Raw genomic sequence first — 22699 nt, 5'->3', positions numbered from 1 at the left:
ATGAACACGCCCTACACCCCCCGAAATACGACGGCCCTGCCCATCGACACCAACAACCGCGACTCTTCAGACAACTCGCATCGGGGCCGTGATGCCCTGAGGTCTCGCCCTATCCCCGTTCCCGTTTCTGCTCCCGCTCCCGCTGCCGCCTCCCTTGCGCCCGCCTCCCGTCGTCACGACCACGCATATGCCGTGCTGTCCACTAGTCCTTTGGCTTCCTTTACGCTCCCAGATGTATCTGTCACAACGCCGCCTCTCGCCCACTTCCGTGCCAATACAATAGCGCCATCTCCCCCGATCCAGCAAGGCGAGCTGCCGCCCCCTCAGCTCGCTGCCTTGACTCCAGACTTCTCTTCACCCGCTACTAGACGCTCTCATAGTCCTCTGGGATCATTGCGTATCTCAACGGACTTTCCTGCTTATCCTTCAACCCCATCCAGACGCGAATCTTTCAATGGCAACGGTAGCTCGTCCTCGCGTGGTTCTTTGACGCTGAACCACAGGGCTTCGGCCAGTAGCTTGCGCCCCATCTCAAGAACCCCGAGCCTCAAACAGGCCTTGGCCAATAGTATCGGCACCGCCAGTGGAACCAGCAGCTTGGTTCCCAGCCCTATTATATCTGCCATGGGCGACGTCACTCCGCTCCCGAGTCCCCTGATGTCTGGCGACTCCCCTGGACCCTGGAAGAGGCTGAGCGCGGGTTCTGCGTCACCTCCGCAGCTCCGCCTCAAACCTGTCGGAGAAGGCTCTGTCCTCGTCACGAGCAACGGCGAATCCATCGACGCGGCCCTTGCCAACGGCGCCAAGCGTAAAATATACTCTACTCTTGAGCCTGGCGAGCATGTACCGACACAGACCACGACCAGCCAACCTCGACACCCTCATACTCGAAACCGAAGTGTTAGTGAATACATTCCTGACCCTATGGGCATCCCTAAGAGACAAATTTCTGTATCTGGAACCCACCCCAAGATTGAAGCTTCGGAACATCCACTTGAACCTCATATCCGACGAGAACTCAACTTCGCCCAGTCTCGTGGCCTCACACCTTCTGTCGCTCAACCACCCACTCCTCCCCCGAGCGAGTCCTCGCGAGACTCTGCCGATGGCACCAGCAAACCTAAAGGACCTAGCTTCGAGTACTTCGAGGCCTTTGGCCGCCAGGATAGGAAACGTCGCCGATGGAGGGCTGTACGACTACTTGGCCAAGGAACCTTTAGTAGGGTCATGTTGGCCACAAGTCAGATAGAACCTGACGAGGATTCTCCTGAAGTCGACCATGGACGGCTTACACCGAAACCCGAGCAGAGCCTTGACCGCAAGACACTAGTTGCTGTCAAGGTGTGTGAGCATGGACCCAAGGGCGGCGCCAGCGAAGAGCGGGTTGAGATGAGCCTGAAGCGGGAACTCGAGATTATGCAATCGATCCACCATCCCTCTCTGGTTGACCTCAAGGCTTGGAGCATTGAACCTACGCGGGCAATTCTCGTCTTGAGCTACTGCCCTGGAGGCGATCTCTTCGATGTTGCGACCACTCATCGCTCCGTTCTTGAGGAACCGCTGATGCGAAGAATCTTTGCCGAGTTGGTTGGCGCTGTGAGCTATCTTCACGAAAGGAGAATCGTGCACAGAGATATCAAGCTCGAGAGTAGGTTCCCTAACCCATACATGATTTGCAATGGCCAAAGTTGACATGCTTCCAGATGTGCTTGTGAACCTCACTCCTTCTGAACTCGCAGATCCATCCATTGACTGGGCGACTTATCCTCACTCTGTTGTCATCCTGACCGACCTGGGCCTCTCACGACGTATTGCCGACGACGAGAAGCTCGAAACCCGATGCGGATCCGACGACTACGCAGCACCCGAAGTTATTATGGGCCAGCCCTACGACGGGCGAGCGACTGATGCCTGGTCACTCGGAGTACTACTCTACGCTATCCTCGAGGCTCGACTACCCTTTGACCCCCACCCAGGCATGAGTGACGCACACCGCATGCGCAGCCGCACCAGCCACCGCATAGCCAGGGTTGAGTGGCGATGGGTTGAGTACGCCGGAGACGACACTGACCACGATGGTGACGAGGCCAAGTTCAAGGAGAAGGGCCTCTTGGGCGCCATGGAGATTACGGAAGGATTATTGAAGCGAGCGAGGGGTCGATGGACCGTCGAAAAGGTGGCCAAGACGGCCTGGGTTCAAGACGCGATCAAAGTGGAAGGCGGATTGCGATTCAGGGAAGAAAAAGACGGCGAAGAAGTGGCCTAACTGAACCCGAATCGCTCCTCCACACCAACATCGACATTGCTTTTAACCTCGATAACCCTCGACTCTCGCTTCGACTTCTAACCGTTCTACTCACTTCATACACCCCTCCTTTGTCGAGCTGACCGTTGCTATGAGCCGGATTCTCTCGCTTTTACAGTTGACTTGCAACTTGTTTCGAAACACCTTGTACGAAAGACCAAAGACGAAAGATGTGGAAGAGGTTCCATGGATCCCGGAATTGGTACGATGGCCGCCTACAACAACGAAGACACGGCGGCAAAGACAGGGTTTCTTTGTCAATGAATACACGACGGGACAAGGGGACACGGAATAACGGATAACCGGGGAAAGATAACGTAGCGGCAAAGGACTGGGATACGGTGTTGCCGGTTGGTTTGGTTTGGCTCATGCATGCATGGTTTACTCGTGATTACCTATGGTTCGGTTTGATTCGGTTTGTGTTCTTGTAGTTTTAGCTAGCTGCTGCGTTCCCCTCCTTCTTTTCTTCTTCTTCTCATTTCCCTTTCTTGTCTGGCTACTTACTTCCTTCGTTTCTTGTCTTTTTTTTCTTGTTTACATCAACTCGTATCATACCACAACGTAAGCTTCTGGGAGTAGAAAAAGGTTATACCAAAAATGGATAGACAAGGTGTTTGAGCTTCTTTTATATCTATTTTATATGTTCAGGCTGCATGTCGGCTTTTCATTTACTTGTTTCCTTTTTTATTTCATGTCTTCTTTTTTACTCCCTTCACTTCTACACACCTTCTTTCGTTTCTACAGCCTATTGGGGGAAGGCTCACTTGTTATTCGATACATGTTCTCTGGCCTGAATTTTGGGGGGTTTGGGTGGGTTGCTATGATTGGAGACGTTGATGCTTGGTGTACGCTGTATGCTATATGCTGTATGCCGTGTAGGATATCGTTAAATCGAACAAGATGCCAGAAGATGTCTCATTTCATCAAGTGAACAGATTTCCAGACGAGTCATGGTTAGGGATCTGCAATGTGATATTTTGTCTGAGTCGATGACACTGCCTCGCAACCAACCTTAATTCGACCTCGAGATGGCTGGGCAGATTTCTCGCGTTTCGAGTTAACAATGTCGATCTCTTTGCTAACCAACCAACTGGAGGTGCCAAGCGGTGAGTCGCGAGTTGTGCTTGATTGGCCTCGTCGGCCTCGAAATCCCACGCATCGGCCGCTCTCGTCAGCAAACCAAACTCAACTGCCGAGACCACATCACACTATCGAGCACGGCACGATATGTATGTCAGAGCGGGCTGACAAGAGAAAAAAGAAGAAGGAACAGACCTGCAGCAATCGTCAGCCAAAGTGATGTCACAAAAAAGATATACCCCGATCCAAAGACCGGCCATGTCTCAGCTCGCCCGCCTGCCGGTGTGAGTGTGGGCTGTGGCTGGCCTCATCTGCTCATCTCAACCTTGGCGGGCCTGGCCAACGACAAGTCTCGTCCTTCACATGACACAGCTGCAAGAGCCGCCTGTGGCGCTCGGGAATCTGACGAGCTGATGAGCCCACTGAAATGACGAGTTTGCTTCTCTGTCAAAGGGGGAACGGAACTGCGGCGCCATCTCCGCGGTTCAAAGTCAAAGGGCAGAGTGGCAGGGCAGGGGTTGCCGGCATCAGAGCTGCTGCTTGTGACATGGACCTCTCTACCTACTGAGACAGGTAACGGCGCCATGGCCCATGGGGCAGTGGCAGTGACCTGAATCGCCGGCGGCACATGGAGCTTTATCCGGCGGCATTGCATAGCATCCGTCCGCCTCATGTTGGTACTCAGCTGAGCATGGCCAGGACAAAAGAGCTGAGGCGCATTCATTAACTTGCAGTGTCCGTCGGTATTTATGGCCACTGTTCTATCGTCGATTCGGCCGCTCACTCGGCCGAGTCTCGCTCCGGGACCTGACCGTTGTTGGATCAGGGGTTTGGCCCAAGGGTGGGTTGTTGGCAGCGATCATGGAACGTTCCATTCTGATAACGTGGGAACAACCTTAACAACCTGCCTACCCAAGCGCGCAGTCAGCTGTGATTTGCTGCAGCACCCCCGTCTCTCGCTTATCATGGGCTGTAGGTATTTCTCATTTGGGGAGGACATTGTGCTCGTAATCGTAGAGTTCGTGTTGACATCTGTAGGGCATATGTTGATTAGGCCGCCGGCCGTCTCAGGTTTGGAACTAGTCGCCTATGGACAATGTCCATGGGCTTCGGTCTGCTCGGGGCCCATTGCCCTATTCGAACGGCAATTCTCTGCTTCATCTCAACCCCAAGTGAAGCCAAAAGACACTTGGACCATCGGCGAGAGCCGGCTTGGTTACAGGGCAGGGCAGAGGAGTCAAGAAAGAGCCGGGTCTCACAAAACCCCCACATGGCTCTGTCCATTCTGTGATCCAGCCGCTGAACTCCTTGGCAGCTGCTCGCTCGTAAATGTCATGTTGACATGGGAAGAGGAAGGTTAATAACTCTAACCCGCCGTTTACGCTTAGCTCTGCTCCATGAATAGAAGCAGCCATCCATCATAACAGCCCTGCTATTGCGGAAGAGTCGACTCAAACTTCACAAGCAGCCGACGCCATTGACGGACCACGGACGACAAGACCTCGGCGTGGCCTCAGAAACAGCCGGTCGACAAAGCGTGGCGGCGCCACGGCCGAACGCCTCTCAAGCAGCGGGGGATCAGCGACGTCCAACAGAGTTTCTCAGCCCCAATCCAATGGCCATCCCCTCCCCTGTTGACGATGCCATGCCATGCCGTGTCCTGTCGTGCAATGCCATGCCGTGGCTTCAGAAGCCCGTCAGCTCTAACCATCCTCTCTCAGGTCATCAATGCCCTGCCTATGCCTGCCCCGTGTGTCTGTTTCTGTCGGCAACGGGCGCGGCGTTCGGCTGCATCGGGAGTCGAGTCCTGGGTTCGTCGGTGGCGCTCACGGCTAATGCTCCCAAGGACGGGACAAGCCAGCGCGAAGTCTTCTGGAAAATCGTAGAGACCATCCTTTCTGCCTTCTGGCGGCGAGCCCTCGTCTTGGTCTGCAGCCTTCTTGCAGCAACCAAGACGCTCGCTGGAATGCAGATGCAGGCTCGCCCCCTCGGCAGATTTCCCTGCTCGCCCGACGGCTCCAGGGGCTGTTCTCTGCTCGTCATGATTGGCGCTTCTCGACGTGGGTGGTGGCTCCGTCAAATACACCTTCTGCTTCAGGCAACATGGTCGCATGCTCTCACAAGCCCACCCCTGAAAGCTGTTCTCTCACTGGCCCAGCTCGAGAGCCGGCCATCGACACCATGGATGGCGTTGCCGTGCTGGTGTGGCCTTGTCGGCCCTTCTTTTTCTGTGCTGAATCGCTCACCCGTCCATTCACGCTTCTCAGCGCGCCGTCTCTCTCTTTCTCTGCACAGCCCTTTGAATTGCGTCCAAGGCCAACCGCAGCACTCTCTCTGCCTCTCTCTCTCTTGTGATCTTCGTGTGCCGTGTCCGTGCCTGAGCCTGAGCCTCGGGCACCCCCAATCTTAACCGCAGAGGCCCCCTGGGATACGTCCTCTTATCTCCCTCAACCACCCCGCGGGCGACGCTCCAGACTCCTGTAGACAGCAGATTGGCTTGCCCTTCTGGGAAACTTAGGCGAAGGAACTTTTGCTGGCCCTCTCTCACGCGCATCGCTTGGCGTTCTGTCCGTCGTCTCTCCCCGTCTTGTCTCTGGCCCTCGTCGCATTGACGGCCCTATCATAGCACCGCCCATATCTTGTCTCTGCTGCTTCTTGCTGGTGCGTCAAGTCTGGGGAACGATAACGTTAGCAAGCCCTGGCCGTTTTCCCTTGCTGTTACCGTCCTACCGTCGCCGCAGAGAGCAAACCCCCCCAGTCCAGTTCCAGCCCAGTCCACTCCCCAGCCCGAACCCAGACCCGCTCTCTGCTTGTCCCTGCTCGCGCTTGGTGTTGGTGCTGGTCCTGCTGCTGCGCTGCTGCTGCTCGCTCGGTCGTGCTGGTTGCTGGCTGGTGCTGTGCGTGCTGCTGCCGCGGGCTGCTTGCTAGTTACTCTCTCTCCTTCTCGCCCTCTCCCACTCGCTCTCTCTTTATTATTATACGTACCTTTAATCATGGGCGCTTCTGCCCGCCTATCCATCCTCCCGCTCTTCGACCACCAACTGAGCTCCATCGCTCGCCACCTTGACGAGTGATGAATCCTCGCATTGGCGACTGAGGACCCAGCCGAGGCTTTCCACTCGCCTCAGCCCGTCACTGACTGCTCTTGAGCCAGCGGTACGGGCATCTCTTGTCCGCCCTGCGCGCCTCCAGGCGAACATGTTCAATCAACCATCCGGCGGGCCTCGTGCTTCCGACTCCAACGGGCAACCCTCTTATGGCTTCACCGATCAAGCCTGGCCAAGGTATGGCCTCGCCAACAACTCGGCTTCCTTCTCGACCGACCATTCCCAGTCCATCTATGCCTCAGACCGGCAATATGGCGACTCCTCCGGCATGGACTGGGCGCCGACCCCAACCGACTATCAGACACGCTTTCAACACCAAGACGCTATAACCGAAAATGTCGAACTCGACAACATGAGTCCTCAAGCCGGAGGCGGCGTTGGTCGTCTTGTCGCGCATTTCGAGAACAAAGGCTTTGCGCCGCCGCTTCCCCCGAGACCATCCAACACGATATCAAGTCCAGTCAACCAAGAGCCGTCTGTTTCGTCGCCGTTCGGTACCTTCAGCGTCGCATCTCCCATCCTCACGAGCCCTCTCGCCAGCCCTTCCGAACCCAACTATGGGCTTCTGGGTGACCAGTCGAGGGTCGCCAGCCCGATTGCTAGCCCACCTCCCATAGCATTTGGCGGATATCATGATATGTCGGTATCCAGTCCAGGCGTTGGATCCTCGTCCGGACACTTTGGAAGTATGAATAGCTTCATGGTCAACAACAGAGTAGCCACCCCCATGGAAACAACCATGGCTGCGTCGCCCATGGTGGCAGCCTCCATGATGAATAACCCCAAAGTCGCCTCTCCGAGCCCGGCTGCTCCAGGTGTGCCAGGCACTCCTGGGTTTGCCATTTGGCGACCACCTGTGCCAATGACTCCCAAACCTACCATGGATCAATTCCAAGGTACTAGTAGTTCCTCCACTTCCGGTGGCTATTTCGCAAAACCTCCCATCCCCTCAACTCCTAAACCAGTCATGAATGCTGGAAGCCAGCTCGTCTTGGACTTCAACTCCAACTCTGGCTCCATTGCAAAGGGCAAGGCTCCAATGAGACCTCCCGCGAAACCAAGACACCCAGTTCGACAACCATCACGATCACAAATATCCACACCCGCAGCCTTCAGTCCTGCTATCAAACGTGAACCTTCAACACCACACTTATCTCAAGCTTCTCCTGCTCCACATACATTGGCGGTATGTCTCTCACACTTTTCCCTGGGCGAATCAACATGCTAACGGCCATTGTCAGAGTGAACGCAGAAGTTCAGTATCCCAAAGATCACAAACAGGGAGTCGACCTTCGAGGGAACAAGTCCCTGCGGAGGCCTGGGAGTCGTTCAAGAACACGATTCGAACTCTCTACCTCGATGAACGAAAGCCGCTCAAGGAGGTCATGTCCATCATGGCTGACAAGTACGGCTTTCAGGCAACGTAAGTTTCGCTCCTAGGTTGCATGATCATTTCTCACGCTCCACAGCCCCAAGATGTACAAAACTCGCTTCTCACAGTGGGGTTTCGTCAAAAACAACACCGAGGAGGAGGTTAAGCGTCTGCTCTCGAAGAAATTTCAACGAGATGCTGAGGGAAAAGTATCCGAGTTTGTTCGCAACGGCAAGGTTGTCAACCTGGGCACGTATCTGAAGCGAAAGGGCGTCACCGAGTACGACTTGATCGATTTCGAGTTGCCGGCCGAGCTCCCAGCTCACATCCGATGTCGAACTCCGACTCCTCCACCTGCGCCAGGATACCTCCAGTCCCCTGATCTGCTCCGGGCGCAGGAGACTATCATCAGCAACATGAGGAAGGCCTTTTTGCAGTGTCGACAATTCGAGGTGGAAACCGATGCTCAGGTTGGATGGCAGACCATCATGGTGTGGGGAGCAGGATCCAGCGATCTTTTGCTCGAGGCAAACCACAACTTCGAAAGGAGGGACACTGACCAGGGTGGACATTTCCTAATGAAGGCCTTCAAGCAGCTCGAAGTCGATTTGAAGAAGCTATCACCCCAAGGAATCCAGGAGCTGCTTCTTGGTATGGTCCGTCGTGATCCTGGCATGATGACGGCCTTGTGCAAGTATCTGGCGGCATACTCAACAACCAACTTTGAGCGGTCACATCCTCTGCGACAAATCTTTGCCTGTTTATATGAGGTTCAGCAAAAACACGGCCCAGGGACACTCTCAGACCTTTTATGGGCCAGCATCCCCACCATTGCGGAAGAATTGGAGGCCATCTATGGGCGAAAACATCCGTATGTGGCTCGAACGTGGACCGATTTGGCGACCTTCTATAACCACGCGAACCCCGAGCGATTGGAGAAGTTGGTGGCAGAACTTCGACTTCTGCAACGGCAAATGGAGCACCGACAAGGCGCAAACAGCGTTGAGGTCTTTGTGTTGCGATATACCATTGTACAACTAATGGTTGCTGCACATCCCCAATCAGATGCAACGAAGCAAACGACCATCGATCTGTGGCATCATGCGCGAGGGATGGGACTCATATTCCCTGTTCGAGGTCAACAGCCCAACGTCTTTTGTTATCACAGTCCCGTCAAGGTCGATCCTTGGACGAAGCGATGTCGACGAAGATATGACTCTGGAGTTCGGCTTCTCGAGGAGCATGTGGGCGTGCAAGTCATCCCATACTTTGAAGAGGACTTTCACACGACGGAACACGCCCCGGAGCACATGCCACAGCAGCAGCAACAACAGCAGCACCACCATCATCAACAACAGCAGCAACAACAACAACAGCAACAACAACGTGCGCCGCAGCTGCAGGCGCAGGACTCGTGGGCGGCCGCAATGGAGCAGCAAATGGGGGGCAACAAGTGGTCGTTCATCTGAGCAGGATCTCTGGTCGACCATTAGTTCTCGCTAGCCCAACAAACCCCAACCTGCCATGTGCTCGCCCCTACGACACCGGCCTCTTTGAAAGACGTGGACGACGAACATGTCATCAACGACTGAATGACGTACCTAGTAAAACGTTCCTCCGAGACGATGCAAATGCCCCCATGTGCAGTCTCACCGACCCCCGTATACACAGCCTGGAGTCTGGCACCAGCATATATTTTTCTTCTTTTTTTCTCGGCGTTTCCGGATCGTTGCCCATTGCGGCTGGACGATGGAATCTTGGACATTACCGTACTCTTTTTTCTTGCATTATCCCCCCCCCCATGTATATTAGGAACCACGCGAGGCCATGCATTGGACGAAATTCGGGGTTGAACAGGCGGAGTTGAAGGTGACGGTGCATCAAGAGAGGGATGAAAGGATGAAGAAGGGGAAGAAAAGGAGAATTATTGGAAAGAGGGCGCGATAAGGGAAGGCAAAGGGCAGGTCATGGGAAGGAAGGAAGGAAGGAACTGGAGGACATCTGATTTTTTACATCTTTTTTTTTATAATCCCTCCATCGACGAGGGAAGGCGATACCCAAAAACCCCTTCAACCTACAGACCTCGAGATAGGCGCATCCTGCAGCGAGAGAAAGAAACGGGAAAATCTTTTTTCTCGTGAGGCAGGCAAATTTTAGAAAGAGAAATACCAACAAAACATTCTAAACTCGGGACTCTACCTATTTACGTGCATTACCTCTGTTGAAGTGATTAACCCATGGCATACTCAGAGGGCAGATATCGGCAACCCAGCAAGACAAATACAGTTTCCAACACAATGAAGCCATCATCCCCTCTGTGATGTTGAACGTCTTCATATGATGAGACACAATTAGCTGTAAACAGTGTTGTATATTGAAGACGCAGAGATCCCGTTACCCGACATATCCCCGGCGCAAAACTCAACTCCCAGAAATTCCCATCATGACAAACATTTACACTCCAGCTCCAAGCTTCAATCCCCCACAATGCGTCTCGCTCGTCCGTCAGTCCTAAAAGGACGGCTCTCACTCCCTTTTCACCGTTTATACTCATCATCCCGCACAATTCAAGGTCCAAAGCTCGCCAATCCAGCCTCTAAGACTCCATCATGCTAACTCTCCTCTAGAAAATGACGTCCTCTTTCTGCGACAGCAGGGCAAAAGAGCTCCTAAATGGCACCTCACCTCTCCTCTCCGCGCCGACTCTCGAATACGTCTCTCTTACGGCGGCTCCGTCAACTCGTCCGACCTAATCGGGCGCAGTGTGCTCGATACAGTAGTGGACAGCTCGGGCCGCAGTGTTGTGCTGCATGAGCCGTCAATGGCATCCTACATCATCAACAGCGCGCGGTATGCCACGCCGGTACAAGCCCTATTGTATCAATTGGCCTTGAACTATGGCTAACTTTCGTCTTTTGTCTCTAGATCTATCCCCATGATGCAAACATCATCGTCTCGCTCCTTGACTTGAACCTCCCTCGTCCTGGAGAAGAGGAGTATGACACCGACCATACGCCTCCGCCGTTCGAGATATTCGAGGCTGGAACGGGCATGGGCAGTCTAACACTGCACCTCGCTCGAGCTCTCCATGCTGGAAACCCAGCTATACCTCCCAGCTTGCGCAACGCCCTCTGCAGTGCGCGGTATAAAAGGGACGAATTCGGCCTCGACCTCTCCCCCGAGGTTTCAGCAGAGTACGACACTTACAAGAATAATCGCCGGGCCATCTTGCACACTCTTGACCGTAACCCCAAGCATTCAAAAGCTGCGCATAGCCTCATTCGTCAATTCCGCCGTGCACTCTACTTCCCCACCGTTGACTTCCACGTCGGCTCCATCGACGAATACCTCTCTTCCCGCCTTGCTCAGACAAACAACGAGCCCTTCCTCTCCCATGCCATCCTCGATCTCCCCTCGGCGCACGACCACGCCGAACCCGTCATCCAGGCCCTCCACTCCAACGGCCTACTCATCATCTTCACTCCGTCCATCAGCCAGATCGCCGACTTCCAAGCCTGGATACTCCGTTCAGGACAGCCCATACGTCCAGAGAGGGTCATTGAGCTGCCTGTCTCCACCACGGCTGATGGTGTGCGTGATACTGGTGGCGGCAAGGAGTGGGATGTCAAGACAGTCATTCCCAAGGACCAGCCTGATGGTGCCCCTGTGCAAGTCATGCGACCCAGAGTTGGTGATCGCATAGCCGGCGGTGGATTCGTTGCTGTGATGCGTCGATGGCCTGCTGGACAGGTACCGTCTGAAGCTCAGTCCTTGGGCGATGAGGCTGTCTCTGAGCTGGATGAGCTCAGTGGGACTGACGAGGTGCCCGAAAGTGAGAAGCCATCCGAGAGCTCATAGACCTCCAAATGGCATTTCACTTGTCCTGAAAGCAACTCTTCCATGTACACATTCTTGTATATTACACGAAAATCTGTATGATAGCTACACTCAAGGATAAACATGTAAATACGACCACGAACATGACATCAATAGAGTAGACGAATTCATGAGGAATCAAACAAACATCGCTTGCTATTTCGTTCTCGCTTATCCCCAAGACATGAAGGGTATCTCTATGCACATGCTAAATAAAACATCAAGTCGTATCCTCCCCCAAAAGTCATCATCAAGATTTCGTCACATCATCCTTTTTCCAAAGTACCTAAACTTTGCACTCCAATTTCTCCCCAAACTTTGCTGTTCGGCGGCGGAGACCAAGAAGTGCAATGTCCAGCATTGCCCCCTATTAATTCCATGCCAGAAAGCCATTCATCAAATGGTGAAAAGAAAAGAAATACCAATGCATCCAGTGCGTGGTCACTCCGACCTGCGGCACCGAACATTAAACGAGTAAGAAATGCAACGATAGTAGAGTGTCTCGCGTATATGAGGCGAGACAATGAGCATGCGTGGCGTGGTCAAGTTCCAAGGTGTTGCTGACCTTGCTTGACCTAGTGAGAGTCGAGATAATGTTGTACATCCCACGCATGAGGTTCTGTAGTTGGGGCTCGCGCCCGTTGATAATCTTCCGTCATGATGTATACCTGCCCAATGCAATGACAGAAAGGAAAATATAAAGGAGTGTGGGTTAATCAAACACTGGTGATGCGTTCCAGTGGAGCTCGGGCACAGCAGACCATGAGCTTCAAGCTTGTTCCAAGCTCCTCGCACTCGGACAGTAGATGTCTGTCACTCCAGATGCTTCTTCCGGAGGGGTTCTCCGCTGCATTCTCGTAGCAACGTGTGTACCACCAACGACCAACACGGCTAACCATCTTGGTGATGCCCTCGTCCGCCAAGGGGCTGTTGTCGCTCATCATCTCAGAGAGGCTCGGCTGATCCTTCTTGCTAGCGACAGTCTTGCCTTTCCCTTCGTTCGGACGAGTAACGGAGCTGGCAACAGGCACACCAACACGCGCAGCCTTGATAGTGGTGAAACCAGCCTTGCCCAAGAGACGCAGAATGAGATCCGCGGTCGAGCCGAGACTCGTATCCGGGGTCTTTTCGTTGATCCTCTCCTTGAGTCGGCGTACCGTGCGACGACCTCGGTTGCCCATATTGTTCAGGTCAACATCGAGAATGGAGAGCTCGATGTAACCACCAGGCTTCAGCACGCGTCGAGCTTCTGTAAGAATGCTGCGATAGTATGCCTCTGGCGCCGCCACAGGGAACCGGTAGACAACCGCCGTGAAGCTTTGGGGGGCAAAGGGAAACTTGTCGAGGTGAGACATGTACTGGATCTGGTGGTGGTTTGGCGGGCTAAGAGGGAAGCTTGAGGATGAACTCTTGAGTTCTGGGGGCAGAGGAGCTCGAGGGGACAGATTGAAGAAGGTGGCAGCTGGGTAAGTTTCGGCAGCGTAGAAGGACCAGTCATCGTTACCGAGGCCATCAATCACCAAGATGGAGTGTCGCTTCAGAGAGCCCTCGACGGGAACGAGCTCATGGCGGACGTCGCTAAAGAGCACATGTCCAAAGGTGAGCCACTTGCTGACCGTCATTGAACCAACCCGTAGGTTGACTTGCGCAAGTGGGGAGCCATCCTCAGAGGAACTGCTGCCGTTCGACCGTCTTGTACCGGAAGATGACTGGCTGCCTCGCCGCGATCCTGTGACCGCCTTGACGATCTCGGTGCTCTTGTTGCGGTCTCCATAGCCCGAAACAAACTCAGAGACCGAAAAGGAAGCTGTGGGGCTTGGGTGAGGTTGGAAAGCAGCCTTCAGTCTCTCTGTCATATCAGCACTGCAGGTGCTGGAAATGGTCGTCGCCTTTGACATCCTATCTGCCTTTCGATCGTCGAGGACAATTGTGGGGGATTCCAGAGGCTTCCCCTTGTTGGACAGCTTCGACTGATACCTCTCAAGGTGGAAAGGAACTCCCTTTGATGAGGTAGCTGAGGGTAGTCCCTTGGCAGCGTCCTCACCAAGAAGATCATCATACTCATCCCAGACCTCATCCTCGGCTGGGGGGTCATTGGGTTGAGGAATGACGGCAGTGGAACCGGCGAATGACAGGAGCCCAGAGCAGCTGGAGCTGGATGTACCAATTGTCCCTTCAGAGCCCTTCCTGGGTGAAAAGGCTAGGAATTCCTTTTCAACCCGGCTAATCCCTGGAGACATTCCAGAGATCGAGCCCTGCGACGAAGTTTTGTTGGTGCTTCCTATCGTCGAGCCTTCCATGGTGAGTTCGGGGACAGGAGTTGATGGCTTGGGGGGTGTTGGGCCCTTGGCAATCGAGTCGACGTCAGGAACCTCAAGATTAGGAGGATCCAGTTGCAAGCTAGCCCTGAAGGGACGAGAAAAGCTCTTGGGGGAGGCAGTATTCTCAGCCCGGTTGCTCACCACCTTGGGGATCCTACCGACCTGGGGAAGCCTGCTGCGTCGGCCCGTGGTGGTACTCGATGATGTTGGTTGAACAATTGGTACCTTCACAGTTTGCTGAGCAGGAGGTGATCGGACTTTGGCTTTGGCCTTGGGCTCGAGGCTTCTCCTCCGAGCCTGCTGAGCAGGTCGTGCCAGAGAACTCGTGGACGAGCGCACCTCGGGTGTTTCTTGGGGGGGTTCGGGGGTTCCACCAAGACTAGGCGACTTCCCATAAACTTCGGCGTACCTCAAGACTTCTTGAACGTCCATAGGCTCGCTGTCGTCTTGCTCAGACGAGTCCATCATAGCATAGAAGGCCATAGGCTTCTTCTCAACAATCTTGACTGTGGCAGCAACCTTCTCGCTTTGCTGGGGAACTTGCTGGCCACTTGTTGACCTTCCAAACAAGTTCCATTTCCGAGGCGAACGTGGTCTCTTGACGAGCTTCTTGGGAGCAGGATGGGCAGGTCTCGCCTCGCGAGAAATCTCGCGTTGCAACTCAAAGTGAGAGTCGTCTGACATGACACTGGTATCAAAGCTCGTCATAGGTGATGTGGCAGTGCCAGATGTGTTGATAGGATGGGGAAGTCTCAAAGGATCCTCAGGCGAGGCCCGGAGACGCTGAACAGACCTCCGAAAAGCAATAGTTGAGTTCATTGTAACAACGTCAGACTCACTGCTCTCAGAGGGTCGGCGAGGGCTGAAGGCAGGATGAGGGGTACGTGACATAGGTGATGGCCACAAGGTGTGCCGAGAGTTTTTGCGGACATGTGAACTTCCAGGCTTGGGCAGATCACTACTCAGACTTTGAGAACTCTCAGTCCGAGGCAGTTCTGAACTCGCATTTCGGTTTTCGACAACCTCACCTCCGGCAATGACCACAGGGTTGACACGGTCGGACAAAAAGGAGTCGTTGCTGGCGAGGGTCTCCTGCGACGATTTGTTTCCACGAACCAGTTTGCTGATGCTCCCACTGCGTCGTTTATGAGTGCCGAGACGTCCATAGCCTTCATGGCCGGTGCCAGCTGCAGGGCCTTTGCGGACAAGCTTCTTGTCCTTTTCATCTTCTTTTTCCTTCTCCTTCTCCTTCTCCTTCTTGTCCGGCTGAATTACCTCTGCAGTCTTTTTGCGACCAAAGAAAGGGAACCGCGAGAAGGAGCTCGGCACATGAGGGCTTGGTGTGCGAGTGGCTCGAGGCTTCTCAGCAGGCTTGGCCTTTTTGGGTTCCGTCACCACTCTTGTCCCGGACCGAGAAGACATCTCGCCTTTGATAGGGAGTTGAGACGTCGACGATGCCCTAGTGCCATGGGAAATCTGCGTGGTAGGAGGCGAGAGAGTGGAAGGGATTCCCGAATCACTTCCCCGTCTTTCTATCGGCAGCGATTGGGAGGAAAGGTTGCTGTGGATGACCGGTACGGCGCTGAATAGTTGTGACTGCATGTCTGGGGTGCCATCTCGGCTGGGTCGTGAAGGCGGGATGGCCCTCGGGGAAGCGGAGGACTGGGTCCGGTCAGGTGAAGGGGATCGCAGAACAGGCCGTGATACCTTTCGCACGCTCCTTGGCGATGAGGTATCCTCCCTAAAGTGCTGTGAAGACTTTCGTGGTGGAGGGCTTGGGGGTGGTGGTGGCAGTTTCTTGTGCTTCTTGATGGTGGCTTCTCGAACAGTCGAGTTTGAGGAAGAAGAAGCCAATGATTCTCTAACAGACGCCAATCCATGGGGATCAGCAGTGATGGCATCGACCTCATTCGGGATGCTGCCAGCCCTTCGTCTAGTAACCGGGGGCCTAGTGATAGAAGGACTTTGTAATCGGCCTTTGACTGGGTTGCTGCGATGAGGCACAATCAGGCAAGGCGACTGGGAAGCAATCGAAGTCGGTGTGGTGTCACGGCTGTAAGGGCCTGGTCCAGGAGATTCCGAAAACCTAGTCGAAGGACTACCACTAGTTCCGGAAAAGAGCAAACTGGCCGGGGTAGGAGGCGGAAGGTCGTGTGTCGCTAATCGAAATGGAACTTCAATATGGGTCTCCGAGCTATCTGAAGGTCGTCGGAAGTTTCGATATCGGTCGAGCTCAGGGTAGATGACCGATGACCTTCCAGGCTTCGTTACCTCAATCACCTCTGCAACTTGAATCTCGGCTGGGCTGCAGGTGAGTTCCCGATCCAGTGGTGTTCCAAAACGTTCCGGGTCAAGCGAGCTCTGTTGTTTTTGCTGGGATGATAAGGAGCTCGTTCGAGATGATCCATTGCGAGTTGTCGTGACATCGCGGGACAGGGACGACTTCTTCCTTCGAAGGACATTGGGATTAGACTTTGAGGCATTATCAGCGGGCCTTGCTGAAGAAGATGATCCCGAGCCTCCGCGGTTGTTAGCAGTTGATCGGACAGTTGTTGAGGTGCTGGTAGAACCCCATGATTGTGCTTGGTGGTTCAGGCCGGGTCGTGGTGTTGGTGTTGGGATCGAAGGTCGTCGAGTAGAAGGCGAAGGCTGAGAAACGCTTCTGCCTGCACTTGGGCGCGAGCCCGAAGAAGGCCTCGGTAATGATCGCGGAACTTCCTCCCTCTTGGTTGTTCTGTTCAACGGCCTCGTCGGGCCCAGCAGACTTCCGGGTTCGGCCAACCGTCTGCTGCGAGAGCCTTCCACGGGCCTGGTCGGCAGACCAGACCCCGCTCTAAGAGATTCCATCTTCCAACCTTCAGTGCCGAAACTGTGTATCTCGGCCCATGATTTACAAGCGGGGGTAGATGGGAGAGGGTTTTATGAGATATATGAAAGCCAAAACGAACGAGATTGTGAATCGAGCGAGCAGAAAGTCGTCGGTATTAGTGCGGAGGGGGTTGGCTTGAGTGGTGTGGGACTGAAACCGTTCTCGGGCTGTCAAGGGTGTATCGACTCGAAGAGGGATAGTTCGGTGGTGATGGTGTGAGAGAACCCGCGTCTAAGTCGTAGAGTTGGCGCTTCCGTCGATGTGATGGCTGACTGACTGAGTCGTGAAGACGATACGATATGATGTCCGTGTACGAACGTTTGTTTGATGTGTAAGTGGGGATGGGGGTATTTGAGACTCAAGGAAAAGAAAAAGACGCAGGAACAGACTGCGGTGGCAAAGAAGAGAGCGGGATATAGAAGTAGTAGAAGACATAGCAGCGGGGAGGCCCGAAAGGGCGACGGGAGCATAGTATTTAGGTGATGGACGACTTTCCGGGGCATAATCATGACTGGACGAGGGCAGCCGGTACATGAGTACCTTGGCCAAGGGACGAGGGTACTTGAGAGGGATGGGCGATTCTGACTGTGGCGCTTGCGACCCTGGCTGGGCAGCAGACATGGGACCCTGGAGCCCTCCATCGAGACCCTGGTGTGGGCGTGTGAGTGTGTGCCTGTTGAGGCGTCGACATCTGCGTGGAGTCGCCGATATCGATGGCAGGCCAAGGACCACGGCTTGAGTCATCTCTTTGGCCAGCGAGCCTTGCCAGCGGACCTCCTCACTAAGCGTCTGCCGTTGTGCGCACTGCGCCGCACCTCTCCCACGGGGTGCATGGCCCCATGGTCCTATGGGACGGCCCTTGAGGCGTCTTGGGCCGTTGATTGGGCATCGAGCCCTGGCTGGGATTTGCACGCATTTCTGGGAGCAACAGCATCGTCTGCCACTGGCAGCCCATCGGGTCCGCTCGACTTGTGAGCCGGGAGCCATTAAGAGGGTCCTGGAGACTCTTCAGCGGGGCCGCTCGGCTCCCAGGGGACGTTTTTGGACGACGGTTTGTGGTTTGTCCATCATGGCTCGTCGACGGCTGGGCTGGGCCGTTGGCAAAGTGGGTGGGCCGTGGGAGGGATGGGCCGATGGCCGGGGATCGTTGGCCAAGGCTAAATCTGGCCTGCGACGGTGCTGCGAAGCTGTCATGGAGGGGGTTATCAAGAAACTAGAGTGGAGAGGACATGGCGAAGGAGCGAACAAAGTCATCGAATGAGTGTTGAATACGGGCAAGAGAGCAAAAAGCCTGACCAAGAGCCAATGCGGGTGCAGGGGATGAAGTCAATGAGAGATGGATTTAGTGTGTCTTGATGTTGGTAGCCTCCGTTGTGAGTGGTAATAGAGGTGGACGAGGGCGACGTCGAGGGGCGAAAAAATGATATTCGCAACTGACTGATTATGTTTTCTCGTCTTCTTTTCGCTCTTTTCTCCAGGGGCCATGCCTGTCGGTGATGGGAAACTCGTTGGCATTTGCACCTATATGGTGTTGTGATAAAGCCTCGTCCGCGGAAGCACACAGGCATCAGCTAAGGCGGGTGTGATGTGTGGAATGCAGCCAGGACAGTCTCCGAGCCTGGACAGTTGCGGAATACCGAACGGCCGTCACTGCCTGTAACAGTCGTTCTATCCCCAGCCCAGCAACTGAAGTCGTTGCTAGGCTGCTGCATGTCTTAGACATGCATACAGAATGTCTCACTTTTCTCTTCTCCGACAGGTCGATCTCGGCTATATGCCTCTGTATGTTTCGCCCAAGGTCCTAGTCCCATCATGGAGAGTGTCAGCAATGTCCTGCGATCATGCCCAAGCAACAATAACAACAACAAAAGACGAGAGACGATTGTGTCGGCCGCCCATGAATCTAGACAATGGGAAACAGAGTTGAAGGCTTGAAGTGGCGATGGCGCTACGTGGATCCTTCCCAACGTTGGTGATTCCCGTCTCCACTTGAATTGGCATCCAGAAAGTGGAAGTCGCCCGTCGTGACGACCCGGTCGGCTCCTTCCTAACCTATTGTACTGTAACTTAGCCCCCGCATCTGTAAGAACTAAATGATCTGATAACACCATCAGCTTTTCTTCTTCCCAATGTTGTTTGCTCTATCTGCGTTCAACAGACGCAGAGTGAGCATCCAAATCTCCAATTGCCTCGAATCAACATCCTGGATGACAGGGCGCACTCGCCGTTGGTTGTCCTGAGCGAGTCTGGGGGTGTGAGCTGGGACCAGATCCTCCCCTGTGGACGGTCCAATATTCCCTGCATCTCTCGCTTCACCCTGCCCCGGACCATCTGCACGCAGCTTGCAGTAGTTTTCATCCAGCCTCTCTGCAGCCAACAAGCGATGCCGCGACAAGAATAGTATCATTCAGGCGTTTTTCTTCTCTTTGGGAGGCCGTTGGCGCGGTCCCGCGTCTACGTAGACGCGACAATACCGACGCTTTTCGGCACTCGCCTGTTCATGATGCTGGACTCGAGCCGTGTCAAGCATCACTCCAGAATTGGAATGTCTACCGAAGCCTTGCGGTCGACCAGAAGAAAAACTCGTCCTCAACGTTCAGCCATCCCGCTGTCTCATTTGCTTTGTCCCGCGGGCAAAGGCTTCCAGCATCCATCTCTCATTCGCTAAAAAGGCCACGCAAAGCGCCCTTCTTGCCTGGGACTGGCCATCGTCGAGGCATTCTTGATGATCCCATTGGCCGTCTCGCAATGAATTTCTACCAATGATGATGGTGGAGTCGCAATCGGTTGTTTCACTCCCCCTTCCATCAGGATGGAGTCAACAAACCCTTTCTCCTGCATGTCTATCCTTACAGAAATGGACGACTAGTCCACAACGCCCATCTTATCCGCCGTGTCGAGACCGAACCAGTTCGCCAATCCTCGCGCGGACGCTGCATTCTGCCCGTCAGTCGTCGCGCAGTTATGGAGTCTTGGTGAGGCTTATGGACATGGGTGGTATAAACCAACGAGGGGCAGGGGTTACAGCGAGGCGAGTCCGTAACGGAGGTTCGACAAAGTCTGTTAGTCGAGAGATGACTGGAAAGACCGGTTTTCGCCCATGATCGATTGCGCAATGGCGGATTGCTGGCTACTTCAAGTTCACCGCCATCCATCGTTAGTCCCGTGACGAGCGCCTTAGTATCAAGACACTCTCACGCGACCAAAGAAGGAAGCCGGATCCAACGGTCGGCAGTCAAAAGAAACGTGAGACCCTGGCCTCACGACGTCATTTCCAATGCGAAAGGCATTCTTTGGAATCCCATATCCCAGCTGGCCCATCACGAGGACCGCTCCCGACCGCTCGGTGAGATTTTGAGCCTCCAGGTGACCTTTGACTACAGGACAATGGGCCATTGATTGCCCACGGCTAGGCCCGCCCCGGCCCAGAAAGTTAGAATAGAACAAGCTCCCGCGCAACGGAGACGGAGACCAAGTCCAGGCCAGCTGAAACCCGCATCTTGGACGGTGGCGAGGTTAATGCGCTGGCATGGAGATTCATGACGTCGTCATCTGAGTGAGATGGAAAACCAGGCAACATTGAAAAAGAAAGGCTCGATAGTCTCAGATCTTTGCTGCAGGACCGACATGGCTTGGGAACCCGTGAAATCGGCGCTTGATTTCCAAAAGTGGAAATCCAAGAGGCATCCCACGGTCTACTCCGCCACAGAAAAGAGACCCACGGCGCCACAAGCTTGTTCTTGGGTTCTTCGGTGGTGAGGCTGGTGCCCCTGCTTCCACGCTTCTGCAACTGACGTGGCACCTCGCGCGTGGCTGGCCACCCCGTCCAGCATCAAGCCTCGTCAGGCTAGCCGCATCGTCGATGTGGCTTGTTCTGCCGGCCGAGCGAATGGCAGATGGGCCAGGAGGGTGAGCGGCGCCTCTTTCGTCTGTTCCCTGCCCATCAGACGCCCCTGCAAAGTCACTCGAATTCCAGATCCAAGTACTCGGTACTTGGGCGAGCGGTGAGCCAGAGAAACAACGCCGTTGTGCAGCTCTGCCTCGATGCCAACTCATCAAAGCTGCAATCTCTCTCCAGCCGGCCACGCGCAAGCCTCCGATGGGGTTTCACTGCGAGCCCATTTCCCCCTCGTAGGGCGATCAAAGCGGGCCCCCAAGAAGGAGACGAGACTCGACCGCAAACGACGGGCTGTGAGCGACGAACGGGCGACGGAGTCGCTGGAGTCGCTGGGGACGTCGAATGGCCCAATTGCTTAGCCGCCTCTCCCAATCGTAGCCGCCAGACGGCTGGGCGACAAGGGTCGCATCGTCGCGTGCGCAGGGGTTTCGCAGCCTGGATTGGCCTGTCCGCTGAGACTGGACGGAGCATAGCGTCTGGTAACGTGACGAGCTAGAGGCGACCAAGTTGTTGGTCATGGCTGTATCTCACCTGTGTCGGTGGGCTATCTCGCCTGGTGGGTGTTGTTGTCGTTGATCGAGTCGTCGCCGGCCATTGAGGTATGGCTGCCACAGCACGTTTGCCCAGAACGGGCTCGGAGGAGAGCGACATCATCCGAGAATGGGCACCGTGGCTTGCGTTCATAAACCCTTTGGGAATGCGGGATTAGCGCGTCCATCCAGCATGTGTCTCTCGTTGGTTGCAAAGGCTCTTGGGCTATCTATCGCGTGCTGCTTAGTCCATGAGTGTTGGACCAAGACCAGGCTGACTCTTTAACCCCCTATGCAGATTCGTCGGGAAAACTCTGACTTGATGGTCCGAAGCCCTTGCGAATCGTCGGCAGTTGGGTCGGCCTCTGCTCTTGATAGGGCTGTGACTCTGACGGGCCTCGTATGAGCCGGCCTAGAGCAGAGGACTAAGAATCAAGACGAGGCGTCATCCAACGTTGCTGAAGTCCCTCGGCGCCGAATCGACTTTGAGAGTTGCCCATCCTTTACCAACCAACTCTTTCGCTAAGCACGCGAGCCTTGGAGGCCCTTTGACGTTTGGGTTGCAACTCGAGGATGGAAAAATTTTCATGTCTTGATTGCCAAGTTTCTTCATCTCTCCATCAAGTCAACATGGCTGAGCCATCTAACTGTATGGTAGGGTAGCGGCGCGGCTTCCAAGTGGCTCTCGGACAACAGACGGGGGGCGTTGTTACACTAGACTCGTGGGCTCGGCAGTCGAGGCAACCTAAGGCTTGTGCAACGGCGCACCCAACTCCCGCAGTCTAAAAGTCGAGGAAGCCTTCCTCGTCATAAGTATCGAGGCTCATCGTTGTCTTCAGTGGTTCCTAGAGAAGGGGGGGATCTCCTGCAGTGTGGGTGACTAGCCTTGGTCCCCCTTCACGGTTCGTCTTCCGAAGCCTCTCGGTGTACTGGGTGGACGAGGCTATTCGCGGTCCACTGGATCTGTCCAAGTTATCGAGGCCGGATGATTTGAAGATGTCTCCCCGATATGCAAGTTGCTCTAGTGCACACCAAGTCAGATCTCGGATGTTGACTGCGCCCCTGAGAATCAGAATTTTCATCAAAGGAGCGATCAGGATTGCAAGAGGCCACCGTGTTCGACTAAGGACGATAGACAAAGAAGGGAAGAGAGGGTAGGCTGTTGGTCCCCATGAAGTTCTGTACGATGTTGGTAAGTGATACTCCTGTTGTCGTCGCTAACAAGACTAGGGATGCCAGCTACCTTCGAGGTAGACGCTGGCCACCTACCTATGCCTCGAAATCGTTCAGACTACCTCACTCTCTCACACACACAATGGACTCGAATCTTAATCGACAGGT

General features: G+C 54.6%; 4 protein-coding genes across 4 annotated transcripts; 3 read left to right on the top strand and 1 right to left on the bottom strand.

The window, feature by feature from the left end:
• On the top strand, positions 1 to 2266 carry NECHADRAFT_72448 (uncharacterized protein; the record flags this gene model as incomplete). Its single annotated transcript, XM_003047711.1, has 2 exons — positions 1 to 1648; positions 1704 to 2266. The coding sequence occupies 2 exons, from the start codon at positions 1 to 3 to the stop codon at positions 2264 to 2266; spliced, it is 2211 nt and encodes a 736-aa protein (XP_003047757.1).
• Positions 2267 to 4350: 2084 nt separating this feature from the next.
• Positions 4351 to 9333, top strand: NECHADRAFT_85885 (uncharacterized protein; the record flags this gene model as incomplete). The annotated part of the gene is made up of 7 exons (XM_003047710.1): positions 4351 to 4357; positions 4424 to 4741; positions 4813 to 5587; positions 6057 to 6282; positions 6491 to 7678; positions 7734 to 7915; positions 7962 to 9333. 7 exons carry the CDS (start codon positions 4351 to 4353, stop codon positions 9331 to 9333), a joined length of 4068 nt encoding a protein of 1355 aa, XP_003047756.1.
• A 1352-nt stretch (positions 9334 to 10685) lies between these two features.
• On the top strand, positions 10686 to 11722 carry NECHADRAFT_50848 (uncharacterized protein; the record flags this gene model as incomplete). The annotated part of the gene is made up of 2 exons (XM_003047709.1): positions 10686 to 10727; positions 10790 to 11722. 2 exons carry the CDS (start codon positions 10686 to 10688, stop codon positions 11720 to 11722), a joined length of 975 nt encoding a protein of 324 aa, XP_003047755.1.
• A 734-nt stretch (positions 11723 to 12456) lies between these two features.
• On the bottom strand, positions 12457 to 16908 carry NECHADRAFT_96869 (uncharacterized protein; the record flags this gene model as incomplete). Its single annotated transcript, XM_003047535.1, has 4 exons — positions 12457 to 14286; positions 14401 to 15488; positions 15582 to 16533; positions 16609 to 16908. 4 exons carry the CDS (start codon positions 16906 to 16908, stop codon positions 12457 to 12459), a joined length of 4170 nt encoding a protein of 1389 aa, XP_003047581.1.
• Positions 16909 to 22699: the final 5791 nt, after the last annotated feature.

This window comes from Fusarium vanettenii (genome assembly GCF_000151355.1).
Source record: "Fusarium vanettenii 77-13-4 chromosome 10 genomic scaffold NECHAsca_14_chr10_3_0, whole genome shotgun sequence".
In the NCBI taxonomy this organism is placed as follows: Eukaryota; Fungi; Ascomycota; class Sordariomycetes; order Hypocreales; family Nectriaceae; genus Fusarium; species Fusarium vanettenii.
Note: the sequence above shows the minus strand (reverse complement) of the source record. Positions and strands in the feature narration are given on the sequence as shown.